This window comes from Falco naumanni, chromosome 4 (genome assembly GCF_017639655.2).
Source record: "Falco naumanni isolate bFalNau1 chromosome 4, bFalNau1.pat, whole genome shotgun sequence".
Classification (NCBI taxonomy): domain Eukaryota; kingdom Metazoa; phylum Chordata; class Aves; order Falconiformes; family Falconidae; genus Falco; species Falco naumanni.
The window spans coordinates 29022763-29048214 of record NC_054057.1 but is presented as its reverse complement, the minus strand read 5'-3'; the positions used below and the strand labels follow the sequence as shown (position 1 = coordinate 29048214).

General features: G+C 39.8%; 1 protein-coding gene across 1 annotated transcript in view; it reads right to left on the bottom strand.

Annotated features, from left to right (window-relative positions):
- Window positions 1-25452, bottom strand: part of MACC1 (MET transcriptional regulator MACC1) — a 64958-nt gene that overhangs the window by 16825 nt on the left and 22681 nt on the right. Inside the window, exon 2 of the mRNA XM_040589091.1 lies at window positions 291-388. Coding sequence (XP_040445025.1) covers window positions 291-388 — 98 coding nt within the window. The remainder of the gene's footprint in view (window positions 1-290; window positions 389-25452) is intronic.

Sequence of the window (25452 nt, the reverse complement as noted above, 5' to 3'; positions counted from 1 at the left end):
ATGTGGGAAATTCTGGGGACAAACTGTACACATGCCATCGGGTACCGGGCAATGTGCCTCCTGAACAGTTACATGATCTGACACCAGAGCTGGGTCCCGTCTCTCCTGCGTCCCAGCCTTAGTGATCAGAACGCATAAATCCCTAGCACCTTCACAGACACTAGGAAAATAAGAAGATCCGATGCTCCCCCTTTTCCATGGGTACACTCTGTGATAAAATAGAATCCCAAATGAAACTTTTGATAGGACAACCCTATTAATTAAGAACCCATCAAATCTAAAGCACTTACCTGGACAAATCCAGACAAACGATCATTCACAAGAGAAGGGATGTGGGATATAAAGCTATGCTGATCTGTGGCAAAAGGAAAGGTATGAAACCTTTTTGCTGCAAAAAGAGGAAATTATGTATAGGAAGAATCAGAAGCTAAGCTTTTAATTTGCTGTAGGTACTGGGTAAGAAATATGTAAACTGACAAGTGCTTAATGGCGCAAAGAATTATTTGACTGACGGCATGTCAGCTCACAGTGTGAAATGAGCAGAGAATGAAGTGAAGAGGTTGGAAAGAGACCAGCTATGGCGATGACCAGTGACTGCTGAGGGATGTGGCATTTTTCTATATGAGGGCAAAGAAACAGTTTGCCAGGTGCACTCTGTGTTCAAGCGCAGAGTGTGCTGCTCAGCCCTTAAGAGCAGGGGACTCAGGACCCAGAGTGCTGCTGGCAGGCACATTCAGCACTGTAACAGGGGAAGCAAAATGCATTAGAAGAAGAAGAAGAAAGTCTCAGGTAGAAAGTTCAGCTTCGCAGAAGTCAAGAGACAGATTTGCTGCAAATGGCATTTCTGCTGCATGTGATGCCTCCAGAAATCTCTTCCAGGTCTTTCAAAATTCAAGACTCCCCCCCCCACCCCCACCCCACCCCTCTACTGGAGAAAACATGTCCTGATGTGCTTAAAATAGTGGCAAGGAAGAAAATAAAAAAAAAAAGCTCTGCCCTCAAAAATGAGAGGGAACACATTCCTTTGTGTTTTTAAGGTATCAACATCTCAGAGCAAAACGCTAGCAATTTGTCTTTCATTCAACATTCACCCGGTTCAGCTGTCTTCAAAAGCAGGTTGTATTAACAGCAGAGGTCCCCTGTGGCAGTGTCTCCCCATGGACTCCTACTTGCCCCTTACACAAATAATGCTACTCAGCCATACTGTTATTCATAGTGATTTGCGGACTTTTTATCTGAAGGATGAAACTTATGCATTTGCAAAGACAAGACAAGCAACACAAGCAGGTGATGGAGATATGCCTTATTCCTCAGGCTCACTTTCAGCTGTCATGGGGAAAAATAACTTGCTAGTTATATAGATTGGGTTGTTAGACTTACTTTACAAGTTTATTTCTGAAAAAGGAACAAGGTATATTCACCAGAATCTTAAATACATTGTTCCTGGTCTGAACAAATACTAAGTATACTGAACTATTTAAATTCTGTTAAATAGAAAAGGAATTCTAAACAGAAAACCATACACTGAAGAGATGGTTTCAGAGGGCACTACACAGCAGCATCAAATCAAAGCGACTGCCCGTTCTCAGCTTTTAACATGTTTCTACATAAAAAATGACCTATTACTGTAACTAATGCTTAACAGACCCTCGGTACTTGTGGCCTGGAACTGCTTTACACAGCTCAGAGTTTGGTGAGAGGCAGTTGGGCACAAGTTTACCAATCTTTGATTACAGGGCTGAACTGTGGTACTGTAGTTAGTGATTGTAAAGGAGAGCAAATGAAACCTTCAGTTGAACTGATAAAGTCTTTGACTTACTCCCTTAGCCTGGTCGTGTGAGGCAGTCAAGGAAATGCAACTGTATCTCATTCTGAACAGAGACAGAAATGGCTTTTAATGTTCAGCCACGAGAGATCTCAACCCTATATTACCTATTTTACTAATACTCGGCAGTAAGAATATACTAAAGGTAATACTTTAGTATAACCCTGTTACTCGTCACTTTACCTATATGATAGAAAAGCATTTTCAATTGAAATATGTACTAGTTTATTCTGTTGTTAAGTAGTTTCCAAGTTTGATACTTACTTTTTCAAAGTTCTGAAGATTTATCACCCCATGGGAACTGGGAAGCCATTCACACTCCTTCCTGAAGGGTTTAAGCTTACTGCAGACCCAGCGTATGTCTAACTGCTGCTTGTAACTGATGTAATCGCTGCTCCTAATACTTCATTTAAGCTACTGTTAAAGGCTAGAGCTAGTAGTCTCAGCACAACAAAAATGGGATCTGAAGTGGGTCACCCTCTCAGTAGATTTCCACAAGTTCACAAGTGGGTTTTTACAGTCTCTGCTCAGTTCTGCACAACCCAGAACTGACTGCTTTACAGCCCGGCTTGGGGAACAAACTGCAAGCAAAAATGACTATACTATAGGCACTCCCTTTACAAGGCAAGTCTCCTTCCTTCCAATCCACACAACTACGCTTCTAAAATTGCTTGTTGTAAGCGTGGGAGCTAGAGCATTTCTTTTCAATTATAAACTTTACATCTGGGTATATCGCTTTTCAGAAGACTCAAGAATATGTAGTGAAGTTTTGATGTTGTCTTTGGGGTTTCAGCTACCACTCTGAAATACTCCGTTGCTTCTCTTTGGCCTCAGGAAGAAAGAAATATGTTGCCTTCTACTTACATTGCTAAGTATCATTTTAAAGAACAGGAAATGGAGAGTAAAGATGTCACTAAAAAATGAATGAAAGGAACCAACTTTGTACAACTGAATTGTAGTATTTCTTCTTTTTGCTGAACAGAGAAAGCTTTGCAAGTTTATTAGCCTAATTCTTCTATGAATTCATTTCCTTACCACCTCTCAAAAACCTCTAAAAACAATAACAGTTAAAAATCACACTGGATTCTCACTTATTGTATGTAACCCTACCTACTTTGGAAGCACAGTTGGTTTCTTGGCTTTTGGAGGTCCTATGAAACCACTTCGGGATCCTTCACAGAGATTGTAATACTACAAGTTATCACTGGCTGTGTTACCAACAGTTATTCCTTCAAAATGGGTGTTGAAAGCACTCTGTAAAGAACACCTTTTATTTAGCAGTTTTGTTAAGCAGTAATTTTCCATTTCTAGGTGCTGCAGGTGCTTCAATGCCACCATAATACATGCAACACTGAAGAGCAAAGGCAAAGCCTCTATGTACCATGCTCTGCATGTAAACTACAGCCCTGCTGCCCATCCTTGGGTATTTTTAATGTTTGTTAGGATGAAACAAAAAACCCAACTGTCAACATTTTTGAACAACCTAAAGGAGTGGGAGCAACTGGGAATCTCAAAATCTCTGCTGTTTATACCCTTGTGAACTATAGCTGTGATCACAGGTTTGTAAGTACAGCATAGCTCCAAAGCACTCAACATATGATTTTGTTACCCTGATTTCTTCTTCTTTTTCGATCAAATTAGACTTTTACTCCCATCCAAGTTTCATGCAGAAGTTACACAGGGTCTTGAACTGAGCAGCTTGCCTGTTAGTGGCGAGTAGAGACAAAGCTTTAGACACCTGCACACTAGCTAGATTTAGAGAGCACTCCCAGCTCTGCTTAGTATTTATTATGCTTGTCCCTGGGAAAGGCTCATGTCTCTGCCTGTTAATGCCAAAAGTCAGCTTTGCAGAGGGACAGATGTGAGCTGTGGTCTTTGAGGGCAGGAAGCTGTGGTGGGAGACAGAAGTAGCAGTAGCATTAACAGTGGTGAGTGATTTACAGCCTCAGAGCTAACATCAAGGATAATTAAGGAAATTAAAAAAAAAAAACCAACAACAAACAGAAAGCCTTTTTTGTATGACTCAGAGTCACAGGGGCATGACCAGAAAAAAAAAAAAAAAAAAAAGAAAAAAAAGAAAAAAAAAAAAAAAGTCTTCCTCCATCCCAAAGACTTGATTTTGGCCACATCTTACTGTTTAACACTCTTCCAGTTATATATAGAAAATACCACTATCCATCCAGAAAACACAAAGAGGATACAGTTTCCAGAGAATCAAACTCAGGTTAAGTAGCAAAGTAGTTCTTAATTAGGAACTGACAATCAGACACTTATGAGTTACATGTTCCATTGAAATAATTAATTTAAGGGCTGAGCACAGGCAGGGGCAAAAACCCTCTTGACTTTCAACATTTAAATGTCTCATCTGAACCAGTGCTGTGACGACAGAAATCCTACAAGAGCTGGGCTCTCTTCACAGCATCAGGGCAAAGCAGAACGTGCCAAGGAGCTCACCTGCAGAGAAGGGCCAGTGTTTAGTTGCTCGTAACTTTTAAAGTTCTCAAAATTATAACTGTAATTAACAACAGGTTTTAACCACCTGTATCAGCTGTATATGTTAAAAATACGTAGGACGGGTTTTCTGCTATCGATGTGGCTGACACTATGCCAGGACCCACTCTTGAACATCCAATTGTGGAACTAAATTGCCTGTCAGTATGCTGCATGGATACTGACACTTTATTTTGGACAGAGGTAGATTGAAGATGAATTGGCAAAAATGCAGCAAGAACCTTGAAGGAAATCAAACCTGATATCCAGGCATATAAAAGGTGCCTTTACTCTTCTGGTTTCAGCAAACTGAGGTGAGTGCCTGGAGAAAGATACCAGGGGACACTGCAGTGGGCTGTGCTAGTGAAGAGACGGGGAACTAGAAAGGGCTCTTTCCATAAGCATGACAGACTTCTGCTCCTGTGGAGGGGAAAAACACATCAGAAAACCTGCACTGTCAGGTGAACCTTCTCATATGGAACCACTTTGGTGTTGGTTGACTTGGTGGAGGGACAAAAAAACCCAACAGAAAACAAAACAAGAAACCCCACAAAACATACAGCACTACCACCCCCCAAAAAAAAGTTAACACAGCAATACGCGTGGTGAGTTTGTTTTGCAGTGTTTAAACTATGTCAGGCAAGATTTCAAAACGTATAAAGGAGTCAAGAAGAAATCCCAGTTGCCGGGGGGGCGGGTGGTGAGCAGAGACTGGGACTCATGTCAGTCACTTGTTCTATTTCTTCTGGGAAACATAAAGAGAGATCAATACTGAGAGGGCAGAAATGACAGAAGATGGGCAACACGTGACCAGCTCAACACAGAAAAAAAAAAATAAAACAGGCAACCACCTGTTTTGGGAAAATAATTCCATTAAATATCATAGAAGAAAGTAATTTCATTTGGCAAGGAATCCTCTGGTTCTCATTAGACGTTAGTTTAGAGAGTTAATAACTGTAAGCCTAATCATTCTTCAGTGCATCCACAAATTACATTTTACTCTACTTCACTGACCACATAACAGACACAGGAAACATGTAACAGCACAAATAGTATGTTTGATAGATTGTGATACTATTTACAAGGGAAGACTGATACCATTTTTTTGTGTATTGATCTGTTTTGACAGAAGAACTTGTTTAACAGTCCTTGGCACTTCAGGAACACAGCAAAGAAAGCATCAGAGAAGGAGTCTTAATCACAGGAACACTTTCCAAGGTATACTGCAGAAAGTGCACCACTTCTTTGTTGTTTTTTATGGCAACTACAGTCCTCAAAGTTTGGTTGGAACTCTCCTCCAGCAGCAAGACATCATTGCATTTAAAACATTTGTGCCTGCATTGTTAATAATTGGCTGAGCTGTCAATTAAGCTACACCTGCCAATATATTAGTTATATTTGACACTTTAATTTTGAAGTGAGGTAGGGAGGGATAGTCATAAAAATTTATTTCATTCTCTAAAAGCCAAACCCAGTACCTGCCATTAAATTGCAGGCTCTCCACTCCCTTTACATAGCAATTATACATGCTCTTGTCAAGCAGAAAACCCTCTTATTTCTATCAAATGGGATTAATGTTTAAATGGATAGTTTCTCTACTAATGAAGGACATTAGAATCTCTGAATTGTACTTTTAACAACTTCTGATTAATAGTATTAATACTTTTACTTACTGAAACAACAGGACTGCCAGATCAACTCTAAAATGGTGGTAATGGTCTAGCAACAAATAATGAAGTCAGAAGAAGATAAACTTCCATGCAATATCAGATCCCATTTAATCCATCTCTGATCGCAGAAGACTACATATTTCAGAGGAAGAAATAAGAAATCTTACATATGAAAATGAGGAAAAGCTACTTCCAGTATTGCTGATAGTTTTATAATGGAAATGGGAGTGATTTGATCTTCAAAAAACCCCAAACAAATACATCGGCCTACAATATCATTGTGAACCTTCTTCTAAAGGAATGATCAAGCTCAATAAACCTGAGACAAGTTCACAACAAATTGCATGCCTTTATGGGTCTAAATTTAGTTCTTAAATCTACCTGCCTTACAGGCTCATTGATTGGACCATCTATTCCTACCTATTGAGAAGAGGGCATCTATACTTTTGTTCCTTACTGTTTGATATGATAAGGAGAATAACATGTCCAATCTCATCCATTTTTATGCAGCAGTGACAAAGTCACTTTTCAAAGATATTATCTTCTTTTTCAGAATTGAAACTAAGAATTGTATGAGACAGTTGTTCCAGAACTCTTCTACCTCCAATCCCTACGTTGTTTAACCACATTCATTGTCTCCATTGTACCACAGCATCCAACTGTGTTTCCAGCAGCAGTTGTCCCTCTGGTGATGCATACCGTTAGCCTGGATGCAATACCTCAATGGAAAGCTAGTTTTCCTAGCCAGGAAAACCACACTATTATATTGTGATAGATAGTATTACCCACGGGAAGCATTTTAAGGCTGTGTATTCCCTTGTCCTGCCTCCCTGGAGGGCTCAGAGGCAGAAATCATTCCTGAGGTTCTCACCAGTTAGTTGGCAGACCTCCAAAATCAGTCAATGAACTGCTCGTACAGCAAATCAGAGAAGTCCCCCACGCTAGCCCAGGCAGTCCTATGCTGAGTTTAATCTTCTGTTGTCTCTATTCACCCCCCAAAAGCAACAGCACAGCTCCAGCTTGCTCTTCCTAACATCCCTACCCTTCAAGCTGCTACAGGTATGCTACCTTCCCACTGGTTCTGGTTTTTCCTTCTCAGCCAACATCACTGACTTTTTGAGGGCAACTTTTGATGAAGCAGCTGAGAGAGCTGCAATTGCTCAGGAATAACATGAGCAGGCACTATAGACAGATGGGTGCCTGCCCATTCAAGAAATCTTCCCCACTCAGCTCTATGACACTTTTCCATGCCATTTATCATGAAGAAAGCGCTTAATGTTACTTCTTTGCATTTAATATGGCAGTGGTGAAAGGAGAAAGAAGGCATAAAGCTGTTGCTTCCTTCTTTCTTATTTCCCTCCCTAACACCACACAAGTGCTCTGGCTACAACACCGTAGGCAGTGTCTGTGTGGAGGGAATTAGTACAGGACAGAAAATGAGGGAGTCAGTAGCTCAAGCTCCACTCAAGTCACATGTCAAAGGGGAGAAAAAAAACCAAAACCAACCCCTAAATAATCATAAATTTCATCCTTTTATACACAAAGAATAGTCAGATTAGTTGAAGAAAAATTTTCATCTGCCTTAAAAAATCTGAATGATATCCTCACATAAAAATAATGGCTGGAGCGATGTAGTTACAAATTGCTTAGAAGGTTGGGCTAAGCTCAAACTTATCAAATTCCCAGACAGTGCGTCTCAGATAACCTTGCAGAAAATCTTCAGGAAAACTGTTCAGAAATGCTATGGATTATAGTTCATCAGCTTGAAGTCTGTGCCCCATTTTTATTTCATTTATTCTGCCTCAGTAAGCTTTATTATTTTTCAACACAGCTGAAGTTATTGCCTTTCTAGAAGCAGAGGGCTGCAGATCCGTAACTCTTAGATATAATCACAACAATTTCAATGTCTTATCTCCGGCTTCACCCCTGGACTGTCCCTGTCATCCCCCACTCCACACACACACACCAAAAAAACCCTAAAATATCCACCATAACTCCAGTCAGTCCTGCATGCCTTCAAGAATTTTTACATGCAGTAAATTCTCTTTTTTTTTCACTGATATGGCAGTCTATACTAGACCTGGCCACTGCAGCTTTATGAAGATCCTGGTGTCAATCCCTTCTTCTGCCTCACCCTTCACAGACACCAAGCATGCTCACCTTCTAATTTCATGTAGACTGAGCAATCTCAGTATTTTATGCTATTAAGTCTCCAAAAAGGCTGCAGTTCTTTGACCTTGCTGGCTTCCTACACAGAAAAACCTCGGGCATCATTTATCATACAAAACTACCTCTGCAGCATATGATGCTCCATTCACTAAAAGCAATAATCACCTGGTACATGAAGTGAAACTGCTATATAGGTTATTGTCAGACTACAGAAGTTACAGAATATTGATTTGAGACAACTAGGATATTTAAACATCATGCAAAACCACATTAATTTCACAACTATTATTCTGAAAGGGAATTTTCATGCACTGCCTAGAGTTGAAGTTTTTCTGGCTGCTGGTCTTGCAAAAGGGGAGGTTAATCTCTCCCTGTTGGAGGGAACTACCAACAGTGTCCCATACATTGGCTGTAGCAGACTGAAAGGAATAGACAACCATCTCAAATATCATCAGATAGCCCAGGGCACAAAGTCCCTACAGGTACCAGCACAGGACATTTCATTTGGGATCAATGCTTCTGTGAAGCTGGAGTTCCTCTAGCTGGCCAGTTTCAGTCTAATCAGTTATAGCAGAATAACCTTTGCTTCAGACAGAAAGAAACCAGGTACAGGGTTACAAGTGAAATAAACTGAAATCCAGACCACACTTGTAACAGCTTTTCAGTACTTTGACTTTCCTAATTAGGAACCTGAAGGTACATGCTACGTGTTATCTCAGAGAATTCAGCCTATTCAGCAACACCTTCCAAATGCCATCCCTACAGAAACACTTTTTGTGGTTTCATCTTCATAAGTTTATTGCCCTTGCTGCATTTGCACCAAAATGTGGGAGGAAACATTCACAGCTTTTCCAAAAGGTCACTGACTTTGATGATCAAAGCATTTCCCTACCCATCTCACCTCCTTGGCAGCAAGTCTTGAGTTTTGCACCCTTAACTAGCTCCTACCTCTCAAGATGATAACATACTTTTTGAACCCTTATGTGAAATACGGCAGAATTGTATATGCAAAATTCTACTGTTTGTTTTTTTTCTAACCAAATCTGTTATTTTATGGGTTTTCTATAGAGCCCAACATACAAAACACATTTACAGTGCAGTTGAAAGACTGTTTAGATCAATGAGCTCACTCCTACCATAATGTATGTATCCTTGCCATCACTGCCAGAAGCTCCTTGATTAAAGTATACAAGTGTTATAATGTGCACATATCATTTTAACTAAACATTGAATCAAACACACACCTTGATGTATGTTATTTTGCTTAAGATGCTTTTCCTTGGCTATAGTGAGACAGGAAACTCTTGTTATATCTCTTTGCTACAGACACATTATCCTGGCTGTGCAATTTAACAGATGAGATTTGCACTTTCCTTCTTATGGCAATTATTCTTCTATGTTTCAGGTCATTGATGATTACAGGAAGATATTAGTGGAACCTAGGATTCTCCAACAAAAAGCTGTCTAGTACAGAAGGAAAAGAAAAGCATGAGGTATGAAAATCAAAACTCAAATATGCTCTGCTTCCAAAGCTTCATCTAAACATTAATTTGTCAATTATTCTTGGAGATGCATGGTCCAAACGTTGCCCAGCATGTAATTTAGGTCAGCTCCTGACAGATCGCAATCCAGGGTTATACGTGGGTAGATTGGTTAGTCCATAACAAACAGCAATGTACAACTTTGCTCACAACTGGAATCATCATGACCTAAAAAACTTCATCAATGTATTGTTTTTCTGTTAGCTATTGTCTAGCTATGCCACATCCACTGGAAGTGAGAAGTATCAGTCAGCAGATCATCAGAAAGAACATGTAAAGAGATCTGTCTAATTCGGTGCAAGTCCTAATCTTCAGAATTTCAGGATATTTCACTCAACTTCACACCAAGTAAAAATGACCATATGCCCAGACAGCTTGACAAACATAGCTAAACAGTTTGTTCTGTTGTGAAAGTTAGTTCAGATAATTTTTTACAGTGCAAATTCATCTTATATTGCTGATTTTAGCAAGATTTTACACTGGTAAATCAATGTCTGTCATCATCATTCTGCATGCTGAATCACTGGCATCCACACAAATAATTTTATTTCTGAGTTCTCTAGAGAATAGCATTAACAAAACCCTAAGGTTTTACCCTTAATCCATTAACTTTTTGCCTGGAGGGAAAGAGACTGAGCTTTTGCTCCCCTTTCTCCATATTAGGAGAGATGTGATTTGCCACCTAAGAAATGTGCAGGTGTTTCAGCCTCCCAGATCTACCTGTCCCAAGAGGAACAGGGCTTAAGACACATAGATTTCGGTACCACAGGTATAAAAGCTCAAAACCTGGCAACTCCTATAGTTGCCAGACTGTTTCAGAATCACTAGATTTTATTTATTCACAGATATCAAATCCAAAGAAACAAAGCAATCATCTTTACTCTTCCTAAGCAGAATCAAGGCCATAAACTTCTACCTAGCTGTTATTCTGCAGTTAAACACTTTTTAATTGAACTGAAACCATTACAAAAAATATTTCAATTTTGAGCCCCAGAGCTGGTGTCTGCTTCTGTTGGGACCCAAACCAGGGGGTTCTTTTACATTTCCATTTCCTTTTCATTTATATCGTGGTAGAACTAGCTAGAATAGCATCCCTCTGATAAGCTTTGTACAAATACATAGCAAGGACAACCTGGTCACAAGGAACTGATTTTTGAACGCACAAGACAAGGAAGGGCAGGGATGGGAGGAAAAGCGGAGACAGACAAGTTTACGAATGGAAAGACTAAGACGCAAAGAGACCAATAGCCCCATTCCAGCATCTTCCACCTTTAATGTTAAAATCGCGTAAACATGTGCTAACCCCTTAAAAATCTGACTCCAAACAGTTTGTCCCAGACCACTCACGAAATCAGTGACAGAGCCCAGAATGTCCAAGGGCCATGGGAAGAAAACTCTCACCAAGACCACAAGGGCTTTGAAATGACCACATAAATATCACAAGAGGCCTTCTCTGTCTCAAAGTGTTCACACCCTGAAATGACAATTAACTGGAGAGCAAGGCAGGTATTCATAACACCTCCTGACAGCCTTTGGCATTGCTAGGTTTGGCCTCCCTTTCCACCTATGAGCAAAAATCACATACCAAAATCAGATACACATCAACTGTAACTGTAGCTACATATAACAGGTAGCAGAAAATTACTAACATATACACACACGCCACACGTTGTTTTCTCTCTTCCATGTTTTCATTCACCTGGTAAAACAACTGACCAGTAGCCAAACTTAGACATCTGAGGTTATTTATTCCTTTTTCTAAAAAAATGACATAAATAAATCACAGTGATGGTGAATGCAACTTCCGTTAAGTTCAGACTCCAAGCAAGCTGTTATTCTGTTTCTGTTACCATATACTACATGAGATGAGGAAAAGTCTAGCGAATTTTTTACTTTTCTGGGGAGCACATCAGTAGTGTATACAGTACCTCCTGCCTTTGTGTTTTGTAACTGGAGTACAATCAGTACCTTTAAAAATACACCAGGGAATTCCAAGATATGAAAGGTTCTCACATATTTTCCAGATAAGTAGCACTTCTCTGCTCAGCCTTAGTAGTATCCACCTGACAGTGCAAGTCAGGCAAGTAACTGTGGGTGGGATCCAGCTGGCAAAGCATAAGTACCTGTGCTCTCTGGCAGACAAAAAGGTAATTCTGAGAGCCATTAAACACACCTCTTACTCTCCACTGATGAGATAAAGAAATTATGTTATTTATGTTAGGATGATGCATGCACTAAGCACGTACAACTAGAATCACATACATACCTCAGAGTCCAAATAATTCTGAGTGCTGCAGAAAAAAAAGCAGTTATCTCACTGGGGAACCACACTAGTTTCCCACACTCTCCTGAAAACTATGTGTAGTTTAGCTTGAAGGCTTTTAAGCTTGATTCAATTAGCGTAACCCATGTCCTGTGTCCCTTCTAGCTGTAGGACTAGACAGCTTTGCTCATTTTCCATTGGAAAATGAGGAGACAGGTTTGAGTTTAGCTTTCCTCTTCTCACCCCTTAAGAGACACATTATGAACACTTCAATCAGAAGTTGCTTCTGCTGAGAACTGTTAGATGTTATGTTAGATAAAAAATGAGATTTTATCAAGTATATTTGTGATGTTATTCATTTCACTTGATGGTTGTACAGAACTCGTTGGAAGCAAGTTAACAATTCCAGCACAAAGCTGAAGAATTAGCGTCCACACTAAAGAACAGACCAAATTTCAAATACGAAGAAAGAAAGAAACAAAAGAAAATAAATAATCACTGAGTAGCACAACAAACTTGCATTACACATGTTCATAGTATAATGTCGCATGCAGCAACAGGTGACAATTTGTGCTGCAGGAATTAGGGCAGTACAAGGAATAAATAGAGAATTCTTCTCTCTGCTGCATCACAGCCCTCCTGCCTTTACAGAGATCCTGTTAAATTAAGACTAGTGGATCAGAAGGAGTAAACTAATAAAAAGGTTATAATCACATCATCGACTTTTCTTCTGGGCTCAGAATTGGTATTGCATAAAAACATGTATGAATAAAACCAAACCATCCAAAAGTCTTGCCATCTGCCTCCCCACCAGTTATTTCAGCAAAGTAATTTCCTTTTAATTACACAGCTTAGTATATGTAGAAATACAGCTTATTCTCCACGTAAATACGTATCCAAAGTTAGTCCTGATTAGATCATAGGACAAAAATTAGGCTGTAGGATTTGCCACTGACGTCTCACAAGCTTCGAGTCTACTGGAGAAACTTTTGGGGGGTTTTCACAGTTGTAGGCTCAGATGAGAAATCAAACAATTTCTCATCAAATTGTTGAACAAATGTTTTGTGATGCAGCCTATTGCAGCCTGTGGGAAAGGAGCTGCTTGCTTTGGCATGTTTGCAAGATGACTGGCACAACGGACAAGCAATGCTGTTGGCAGTTCAAATTAGTAAGTAGAGATGCAACCTGAATTAATACCATTTTATCTAACTAGAGGTCACTGCAGATTAAGGTATGAGCCAATACATTTTAGAAGCAATTTAAATACTTCCGAACTCACATTTAACACGGGGAAGTATTATGCCTCCATGGAGAGAGAGACAGAGATTAAATAACAAATTCAGAGCAAGCCTGGGATAGAACCAGGGTCAAGTCTCCCAAGTTTTTAAGGTATCAGACAAGAGACAAGATCATCTGGCATCGTGCTTGTGGCTAAGCATGCTCTTGGGGATGCCATCTGACTGGGTGGTTGGCTGTCTGTCTGCTCCAGAAAGCAGCAGTCCTACATCTCCTTTGCATCTACACTGGTGCTTATCTGGTCTCACAGGGAGCCTGCCCAGGCGTGATGAGTCAGTGTTCACCTGTGCTGGCCTGTAGGAAGTAATGGCAAGGTATGAGAAAAGGGACTACCCCATTCAGCAGCAGGTACCCATTACAGCAGCTTAAATACAGTGCAAGAACTCACCCAAAGTAAAATGGCAGCTCCCTATCTCGCAAGTACATTGCAAAGAGGTACATAAAGATTATCAAGTACTCCAAATCTCCAGTGAAGGCAGACTTCCTCTAATAATTCAAAAAGATCCTTTCCCCATTGAGAAAGCTGAAGAAAATGGCAAAGTGATTCAACTATTTACATTTTGGACTCAAACATTTGTCATCCAGAGTCTTTTGTAAATACATATCCCAAGAAGACCTAGAGGACTTTCTTCTGGGCTGCTAGAATACTCACTGTGTTTCCAGAACATTTCAGCCTCCAGAGTCACTCCCACAGCAAGGGGGAGGCAGCATTTGGGGGCATATAACACAGCTTTCAGCTAGATAATCAGCCAACTTCCTGAGCAGGCTGGCTTCCGAGGTGAAGGTCAGCTCTGCAAGGAAAGGACTCCTGCTGTTACAGAATATATGCCTGCTATAAAGTTCCTTGAAAAGAATGTCTGGATACATCCAAACCTTAAAGCTTTTTCTCTGCACCATGAGGACAGCAAAACAGAGCCCAAAACATCACCTGCTGCAAGCTATAACACTTCTTTTTTTTCAGTTTTCTGAAGTTTTCAGTGGTTCAAAGCCCCGATTCAGCTTCACCACTGCTCCTTGTTAGGGAGGTGCTCCAGTGCCTCCACTTATGGAAGTATACAGTAGACACTTTGAATGAATTCTGGAGGGCGAGAAGGGAAGGTCGGCAGAAACTGATACGGATGTTTGCTCACAGACAAAAATTACTGAGGTTATTAACACTACAGCAGATATGAAGAACTACTGGAATGCCTAATAAATTGGACAGCGTAAGATTAAGTTTGCTGTAGATAAGAACAGGAAGAGGTGCTTTCAGAGGAGCAATTTAAAATTACTCATACCTGTTGATTTCTAAACTAGTTGTAGATTCTTAGAAAAAGCTCAAGTATGATCCTCAGCGGTTTAACAAGGCTGTTTGCTCAATGAGCAGAAATAAGATACTGGTCTGTACTGAGAAGCAGATGAAAATATGGTAAAATATTGCAGAGCCAATACATATATATGTTTTCCATGAGTATATGACCTCACACTTACTCTGGAATTCACTTTCTGGAAAGAAAAAAAAAAAAAAAAACCCAACCAAAAAAACCCCCAACCTACTCCTGAAAGGAGATTAACTGAAAAGAATTCAAGAAAGAGGGTAAGTGATGAGAGGAACAGGCTTCCATGAAAGAAGTTAGAAGAGATAGATGACCAAATCAGACTAAACTTATTGTGGTAGCAGCACAGTATGGGAACATCAGAAGAGGGATGTTATTGAAATAGCTCATTTTCTCCTCTCCAGTCATGTTCCATTTCCCATTGTGGGATCTGTGAGGTAACTTAGGGTCTTATGCAGCGTTTTGTAGAAGGGATGGGAGACCCTATAGTTCCAGACAAAGCCATGCTTACTCTTTTACTATTTTTTATTTGCGAGTACACACCATAGCTTGTGGTGCCCAAGTTTGATGTACTGCAGCTGCTGCTACCATACAGTTCAGCCCTTCAGACAGGAGGACATCATTCAGAGACCATCCGGTTAGGCTGACTAAATGGCTGTTCTGTCCAAAAAGCCAGTCATCTGGCTTTTACAGCAACATGATTTATATTGCTGCATTCTATGTGCTTTTGGTGTTTCTTCCACCTACTTTGTATTCATATTTCAAGGGTAGACTTCCCTGCAGGGGCTTAAGCCAAAGTTTACAGTAGCATAAATGTGTAGTTACTCAAGAAGCTTGAGTTTATCTGTTACGAAAAATAGAGAGGAAAGGCATCCAACTTCACAGGTAGTGAATTTCAAAGGTTTTGTTTCCTTGAATACCCTTCATAGAAATCTCTCAGAGACAGCCCACCAAACACAAACGTTCCTGGACAACAGGCTGAAAATCACTATAATAAAGAGTTAAAGGGAGGCTGAATTGTGCAGTTGAATCCAATTAGCCATTCTCATAATGAGGGGAGAAAGCGAGGGAAGAGAGACAGCACATTTTAAACCAAACATTTAAATTCTCAGTAAGCCTTCTATTGCAATGTATAATTAGCCTGTTGAACACATTCCCACAGGATATTATTGTACTATATAGTTTAGTGAATATGACTGTAGGTATTCCTTGTTTCTAGTGTACCCAAGGTAAACACTATTCTATGGCTTCTAGCATGACAATAACCAGCTTATACTTGTGTTGTAAATCCCATTGTGTATCTCCCACCCAACACAGACACTGTGCAACTGGTTTCAGTACATAAGTTCAGCATTGGAACATTTCATATTAACCGGTGTCAAATACATGGTTCTGGGCTAGGGAAAGTATTGCCAGTGTGGCAATTTGTGCCTCCCAAGATCTACCCAGTACAAATGATCCCCTCCCTCCTTACCTCCCTCTCTCGCTTACTTAGGAGGATGCCTATTGCCATTTTGTAGTAAAGCCAGTAAAAAATTATTCCCAAGCTGTTAAGATTTTGAGCTGTCTCCTGAAAGAAAGAAATCTATATCAAAGAAGAGGTGTTACTAGCCGAGTGGTAATAACAGGTGGGAAGAGAACAAGAACTGTTTCTTTCTTGTCTTTCATTTAAATGTTTCTATTTTTAAACAGACCAGCCAGCTCTGCTTATTTTTTTGCCATAAAGGGAGTTGGTTCAAGGTCTGTCAGCATGATAGGTCTTGCCTCCATTTAGCCTGGAGATATTACCTTTCAAGGATTCACTTAATAGAGAACGAATATTTTAAAGTTTAGAAGTATACATGCTCTTTAAACTCTATTTTTCTGATTTCCAATAGCTGTCTTGTTAGCAGGGAGGATTCTCGTGCAGCGTTCAGCATTCTATTGCACGCTCCTGATCACAAAGCCAGGGGCCAGTCCAGCTGCTGAATGCATGGAGTATTTCAGTTCATACAGTGCTTCAAAAAACCTCAACCAACCATCAAAAAAACCCCAGCCTACACATGCACACACACACAACTACAGCGGCTTATTTCACAAAAGAAAAAAGACAGAGAAGCCCAGCTTAATATTGGTTGATTTAAAATTGTAAGAGGTTCACCATTATTTATGCTCTCAGGAAAGGCAATCACCAGCACTTAGCAAGCGCCGTGCCTTTCTCCACACATCCCAAACCACCCTAGGGTAAAATATCATGCAATTAAAAATGTACACAGGTTCTGCATCTTCTCCAGAGGCACCTAGCACTAGCTATGGCCAAAAAGAGACCATTGGACTGCAGAATTAGTACTAGGTAAAAAACTACTCTGACGTTTCAGCCCTTCCAAAGTATTTTAAGCAAAACCAGCAAGAAATATTTGAAAGAAAAAAAAGCAAACTCACCATTCTGGAAACGAAGAGCTTTCTCCTAGATCCAAATTATGTCTTTGTTCAAGACATCAGCGGTGTTGAAGGAGCACTCGTTCTTGCTCCAGCATTGAAAAAGTCCAGCATGCTCAGAGTTCGGGTAGGTGCTGGGAGCACACCTGGTAAGCCTCCCTCCCCAGGGTGCTGAGCAATGCCTGCTGGAATGTGCAGTCTAGCAGGTACCTGGCACCACTTGTTCAAACAGATAGGAGGGAGCAATGGAACTACATTACCCATAATTGCCTTCAGCTGGTTTACGATTACACCTGAAACCAGGAGAGGTGGTGTGGGAGTTTCGCCTTAGGGAGGGGAGACAGGCATGCAGAGAGAAGAAGGAAGTGTGGGCTCCTTGTGTGCTGCTGGAAGAGAATTAGGGTTTTCTACTTTCACTCACTATGTTGCAGATATATTGAATTGCTGAGAGGGGGACAAAGGATGGCTTTCTGATGCAGGTCGGGGTTAGAAATAATTAGATTTACGGGTAATGAATACAGTGACCAAAATCGTATGAACCTGTATGACCGGTTTGGGCATTTGTGGACATCTATGAGGAAGCACATGAAGGAGGGGTGGCAACAGCCTAAGAAGACATCTACAAAGGAGGGAACGCAGAGACATTTGGGAGGGTGGGGGCAAAACAGCTCCTTTTTGGCCCCATGAGCTTGAGGAAATAGCAAGTTTTCCCAGACTTTATATTGCAAGTATTTTTCTCAGTAATCTCAGCATTTTGTAGGATCAAGTTGATAAAGGTTAGAGGGACAAAGATTATAGCCACAGAGAGGTAAGATAAATGGTCTTTGTGCCAGGAATGCCATGGGGAGTTGAAGAAGAGATGATTTGCCAGTCTTCTTGTTATTTGCTACCTGTGGTTTTGTCACTTAGGACTCGCAACTGAAAACCCCCCTTTGATGAAAAGAGGCTTCACAGGCTTTCTAAGCCTGCCTCCAGAATGCTCAAATACGAATCAAACAGTATAAAAAAATGGAGAAAAAAAGAATCTGGTTTGTTTGTGTAGGAGATAGTATCGATAGTGGTGGACAATTTCCACCAAATAAACTGCCAAAATAAATGGTTTTGTTTGACCAGGGCTGGTAGCAAAGTGGGGTGAAACTCAGCAAATGGTTTCACCTGGCAAAAAATGAAGTTGAAATGATGCCAACACCATTTCGACTAAATGGACAGTCCACTGCAGCACCACTCAGCTCCTTCAGAGAACTGAGCACTTTTTCTTCCCCCACCACAATCCAGAAAACAGCCTTTCCCACCTGACCATATGTGACAAAGATGAAAAAAGAGATGCCCCATCACCAAATACTTTAATAAACTAGGCATATTGTTGAGAGAGCTCTGTCCTGCTGTCAGAAGCAGAAGGTTAGAGTAACACCGCAGGGTTATTCACTTTGTACTAAAACTACCTGTTACAGAAAAAATAAACAATTTCTACTCCCACTGCCTGTCTGAAGGTGTAGTTTAGAAACTCAAGATCTGGAAATAGAAAATGTAGGACAGATAAAGCCCTGTCAGACACCAGGAGCAGAAGGGAAACATTTCCAGAGACATCTAATGGCTTACTCAGAGCTATTAAGAAAGCAAGTATTTAGGGTTTGTTATATATTTAATTTTCTGGGTTTTTTTGAGGTAGGTACTGTCTATCATGTGTGTCTAATACTAATGACAATGACACTCCAAATAAGTTGAAATTCACTGTTATGGTAATATAATTTAATAATAAATTTAGATCTACATATCCTAAACTCTAAATTACAACACCTTTTCTGTATCTCAGACTACTACATAAAATTTCCCTTTAGATAAGATACTTTCCCCCAGATTTCATTTCTCTGAATGGGCCATTAACTTATAGCAGAAATGTTAGTTCCCAGCAGAAGTATTTTCAGAGCCAGATGCTTTTGACAGTCCATTCTTTCCATTTAAGGAATAATTTTAAAAGTATTAGTGGTATTTTATCTTAATCAGAGAGATTTTAAGTTTAGGTTAATGATTTTTAACATCCTTTTTTATAGGGATGAATAAAAACTCAAACAATCTGATATGCTTCTCAATGTTTTCCCAGCTAGAAAATCCTTATAGAGGATATTTGTATCTGCAGGATCGTAGGACCCCATGGGTGGGACCCTGCTGACCCACATAAAGCATCTAGAGGATTTCAGTTCACCTCTGGGCCTCAGAAAAGGGCTCGAGTACTAACATAGTCTATCTAGGTTTTCAGTACAAGAGTGACCAATCATTTGTTCCCACATTCTTATTAAAGTCAGCCATTTCTGTCTTGTTGCATAACAGAGTTTACCTCGAAGGCATCTAAAATAGGTGTTTAAAAGACAGCACTACCTACTCTGCTACCTCTCCAAAACCAGATCTGACCAGCCAGCTTCCATTTCCAGACTCCGCTGAAACCTATACTCTGCAATGACTTGTCTTTGAACATCATTTGGTGAGACATTGTGGTTTTATGCACTTCAACTCATTTTCAAAGCAGTCTTCCAGAAAGCAAATTTAGACTGTTAGGACTTAAGAATGCTAAGTAGTATGTGGATAGTTAATAAGCAATTTCATGCATTTAATTAAATGCACTGTTTGCATACAGGAGAAACCCACATGCTATACAGGCAGACAATAGCAATAGCAGATGCTCGCAAGCTCATTTGGCAGTATATTATTCACATTTTTTGTTTGCTAAGCTAAATCCATTTCTCAGGTATATTTCTGTCATTTAAATCAATGGAATTTTGGAAGAAATATTCTGGGACAGAAGCAGGACCTATGAAGTTGTCCTGTTATCAGCTGGGATGAAGTTAATTCCCTTCTTAGTAATTAGTACAGTGCTGTGTTTTGGCTCTGATGTGAGGACAATGTTGATAGTGTGCTGATGTTTTTAGTTGTTGCTGGGTGATATTTATACCAAATCAAGGACTTTTCAGTTCCTGGGCCCTGCCAGCCAGAGGGCTGGAGGGGCACAAGAGACTGGGAAGGGACACAGCCAGGACAGCTGACCCAAGCTAGCCAAAGAGGGTGACACCATATTCCAGACCAGATGGTGTCATGCTGAGTATATAAGCTGGGGGAAGAAGAAGGAAGTGGGGGGACACTTGGCATTATGGTGTTTGTCTTCCCGAGTAACCATTATGCGTGATGGAGCCCGGCTTTCCTGGGGATGGGTGAGCACCTGCCTGCCCATGGGAAGCAGGGAATGGATTCCTTGGTTTGCTTTGCTTGCGTGCGTGGCTTTTGCTTTACCTGTTAAACTGTTCTTATCTCAACCCTTGAGTTTTACATTCCCTTCCCATCCTCCTTCCCATCCCTCTGGAGAGGGGGACTGAGCGAGCGGCTGCACGGTACTTGGTTGCCAGCTGGGGTTAAACCACAACAGAGGTTAATTTTAAGATGGAAAATTTGGAAGCTAGGAACACATGTACATAGGAAGCTCTGCATGAAAGCTGGACATGATGGGTCAATCCACGTGAACAAAGCAACTAGTGTAGTGAGGCTGGTCTGCAGCAGCTGGTCCTGCCAGCGCCAGGGCACAAGCAACATCGTGGGATATTTACCTCACTTTAGAAGTGGGTGAATGCCTCCAAGCCACATCCTTTGGCTTTTGCAACCTTACTGGTAGTGGTGGCAGGATCCTGGAAAACTTGGGAGTGTAAACAGTTACATTCCGGCTTGTCATAACGTAACATATATGGGAAGTGGCAGTCATGTCTTCACTTTTCATTTGATTACAGTGTGTGTTTTCCACTTCACTGACTTTTTCCTTTTTGTTTGTTTAAATGACTACATATTTTGATGGCTAAACCTAGCAATAATTGCAGGGACAAAGGGCATACTTAGGTTCTGTCTGTAAATGTATTTCACTTGCCTGAAGCAGATTGAATAGCTGGGGCAGAAAGTAGCATATCTTTTTTGGACTTGATCTCAGTTTTGCTGCAGTTCTCATCATAAGAATGATAAATGCCAAGGATTCAGTGTACATTACATACTGTTCTCATCCCATTTGTTTCAGTTGTTCCTAAAGCTTGTGAGAAAACAAATATGACCCACATGCCCATAAAACTGTTAGAAGAGGGGTACCAAAGCCCTAAGCCATGGTGACATTTACTTGTACAATTATTTCCAATAAAAATTATGATTTATTATTCTATATATATAATATATAGAATATATAATATGATAATAAGAAATAATCATAATAAATCATATTCATTTATATATGATAATATATATTTATATAATATCATATATATAAATAACTGTGATTTATTATGATTATTATTATTATCATATTATGATTATTACGCTATGATTTATGCATGTCTGTGTGAGAGGAAACAAAAAATACAATGTCAGGCCATTCTGGATAGAAAGAAGCCACTAGGACATGGTCAAATTATATATTTTTTTTCTCCTCCCTACTCCTCACCAGTGGAAGAAAAACTTGCACGGCAAAGAATGTCCTGCCAAAGATGTTGACACATTGGGTAGCGGCTTGGGTATACCTCCCAATGAAACAACACTTAATAACCAAGAGAGGTGTGGGGGTGAAAACTGGGATTCTGCCAGGACTATGCTAGAAAACATTTAATAGTATATTATGCTGGCAAAAGCAGTTTTGGATGTTTTTACTGATTCCAGAACCCTAAGTATAATCTATACCAGCAAAAGTACTTCTGCCAGTTCTGTGTCCACATTAGGGCTCTTGCCAGTATCAAATGTTGCCAAAAATCACATTCCTAAGGGACATTACTTATACTAACAAAAGTTTCTAATACAAAGCAGGCTTTACAAACACTAATGAATACTCCACCCAGGCAGGCAAAACCACCTCTCCTGATAAATGGTGTACCCAAGCAATCAGAAAGCTTTTAGCTGGTTACTGAAGGGCAGGATAGTTCTGGGCAATGTTAAACATCAGAAAAACAACTCTCAAAGCATGTTGTATCCTCAGTGGGCTCTCTCTCAGACTTTAGTGAAGGTGAAACCTTTGTTTAAAACAAAATCTGTGGCATTGCATTTTAATGAACACAGAACTTGTGGCAACAGTACCACAGCACGGGAAACTACAGCCAAAGTTTGCAGCAAGAATATGTACTGAAACTGCTGAAGGCAATAGACCAAACTGAAACAACACTATGCAGCATGGAAGTTAGTAAGGAAGATGTTATACTGAGCAGCAGAAGCTGTATCTGTATTTACTGTATCTGCTCGCACTCTTAAAAAAACAAAATTGCAGTCAGGTTCTCCATGGTGAGCTGGACCAGGAACTGAAATTTGTTTAAAACAAAAAAAAAAAAGGGGAAAAAATACCACCCAGAAAGTCCTAGTGAAAACACAGTTGTTCTGATTTGCATATATCAACATCCCAAGGAAAATCATTGGTTTCTCTAATATTTATCTTCATGAAAGATAGAGTATATCATGTCCTTATCCTGATCAAACATTAAATTGTATTTAAAAGAGATTTTTTTTTCTAAGGAAGAGAAAATTTTAAAGAAGATCTATGCTGATTGAACATTACATTTTATTAAATAGAGAGAGGGGTGGGGGGTTTTTCTAATTAGAGAAAACTTTAAAGAGGATCATTCAATCAAAACATTAGTATGAATACATAGCTGGCAAATTGGACTGAAGAATATCAGGGCAGGAGCTTTCCTGAATGGTGAGCATATGGTTGCCAAAAGGGACTTGGAGGAAGGGCTCTGAAAATGGTAGAGAATGATCTCCTTCTTTTTTGAAATAGCAAGTGGGTTGGAACTTGTTCCCTAGGGAAGGACTCACAAGATGTCTTTTGTACCATGAAAACATTTGTTTCCTCTCTGTTAACTAAAGATGTTTAGCTTGGTTAGTTGCTAGATTACTTTATGCAAAGTGTGTTCATTAAACAAACAATTTCTTTTTGTGTTTACACCATTTTCACTCTGCTGCTAGCAAACCTCTCTCTCCCACAGCTGAATCTGCTGTGCTCTGCAGGGAAGGTTCACTTACTCCTTTCCCACAGAGAAAAGGCACCCGGTGACCTCAAAAGAAGGAAAATACATTTGGCTTCAGCATGTAAGCCTACCCACCTCAGTCAATAAGACATAGGCAAAGATGCCTGTGGCCCAAGCGGTGTTTTGTAGAGACTCATCCTGGAGAAGTGCTGGCAGCAGTGCCTCCAGATCCCAGGCAGAAGCAGCAGTAGACAGGGTCACATAGCGCTTACTCCTGTAACATCAGACTGGCAAAAGAATAACATCTTTCAGGTTAGGAAAACCCTGTTTTTGTCCTAGTTCCTCATTAAATCCCACAGATTCGTTAAGATGGATCACTTCACTTACATTGCATGTTACCAAGGAAAATGTTCCATGTGACAGTAAAAAAAATCATGCAAGCAGGAGCAACAAGGCAAAAGAACAGGGTTCGGACCAAAAGGTTCGTGTCTTAAAGAGTAATGAGCAGCAAAGCAAGAAAAATACTGTTCCATCTCATAAAATTTCTTATTTTGTGTTTCTATAAATGATTAGCACACTGTACTCAGCCACACTTGTGTAGAAAATAACCGATTACTAGAAATGAAGCGAGTAAGATTTTTTTTGTTCTTGTTATTTTTTGCCTGATTTCCTCAGGAAACAGGATCTATACAACCATGCTGTGTCTGTCTAAGACCCCAACTGATCCTCCTCACCACTAGTTTGTGAATCCATTAGCCAGTTCGGCTTAATGAGGGACAGAAATCTCATATTTGTTACAATGCTGCGAGTTTCATTAAAAGGCTCATTCAAGTAAAAGCTGAGGATTTCTGCGGAGGAAAGGTTACTATATTATTAGACCTCAGAGAAACACACAGAACACAAAAAATGAAAGAGAGACCGCTATCAAAGCAAAAAATCCAGAGGTTTCTGGTTTTAACAGTTAAAAATCCAGTTCAAAACACAAATTAATGAGAAATTCAGCTCCAGAAGTTCCTCTTGCTCAGAGAAATACATTTTTATTTTTATCGTGGTTAGTCAGTGTCCATACAGGAAAAAAAGGATACTTCTGTGCTTTTATACTACATAGATAAAAAGAATCAGAATCTGATCTCATTGTAGATCCTAAGCAGTTCTGCTGAATTAAGTAGTGGGTGGCTAGCTTTGACCATATAGGTTGTCAACATGGACCAGTTTTTCAGCAATGAGTATGTTAAGAACTTGAAAATCTGGCCATGGGTGCTTCACTGAGAGTCAGGAGATACCAGATGCTCTTGAAAGTCAAGCCTCTGTTTAGATGCCTACATGCAAAGCAGGTGCTTCTGAAAATCAGATTTGAGCTACCAGGGTAAGACCTGAAAAATGTATTCTAGCATCATTACAAACTTAAATCTGATTGTCTCCATGTTAGATGGGGATTGAACACTGGCATAAACAAAAGGAGTTTCATGTTCTCTATGCCATTTAAAGCTGAAAGTATTTACTAGCTATGTTTTCTTCCTTTTACTTCAGATCGATAAAAATGCAATTTTGGAAAGGCTCAAACACATTAAACTTCTTATGTTACACCCTCTTACCATCTCAAATAATTATTTGCTAAATATCTGTCAATTACAGCATTATTTTAACTTTTTACCTATAAACCAACTATTCATCCCTTTAACAGATTTTATCTCCACTAATACATGAGCTAATAAGTCCTGAAAACCTGGGGCCACAAATTCTGTTTTCTTCATTGTAAAGTGGCGGTTGGGCTTGGGTTTTTTTCCTCCAGTAGAGAACATTTCCTCAGTTTAGTAGAAAACATTTCTCCTATTTTAAGGTTAATAGTGCTTTAGCCTGTATTTAATGATAAACCCAAATGTGATTTGCTGAACTGCGGTCTAAAAAGTAGCTAAATAGCTAGTCAGCAGAGAAGCTGGGAATGGAGCAAAAGGCTGACTTCTAGTCCCTTGTCACAATCACCTGGCATCCTTAATCACAGCATGTTGTTGCTCCCTGTGACATTTCCTTGAGATGTGATCTGTTACAGTAAGCCAGATGACCACATTGTTCTGCAATAATTGAAGCAATAGTCTTGGTCTACTACATTTTTGACCTACCATACCCAGTACTTTGTGTCTGCTACCTTAAATATTCATGACTCATATTTACGGTATGGTATATCAGATAAAGAATTGTAAAGATTTCCTTTCAAATGTTGTGTACAACTAGAAATAGGAGTCAAGGTTTGGATAATGTCTGCAGCATAAAAAACAATTTATCTGTAACACTATCATAGAACTGTATAAGAACTGGACTGATCAGCTTTCATTCATCAATTATTTACACATCATTTTTGTAGATTTAAAATGTACAGGCTTTAGTTGCATTTTTTATCTATTTCCCCTAGATAATTTTATCATATTTATTTTTGTGGGGACTCTTATCAGTTGAGTTCCATTATGCCTTTATCACAGATCTGAGGTATAGAA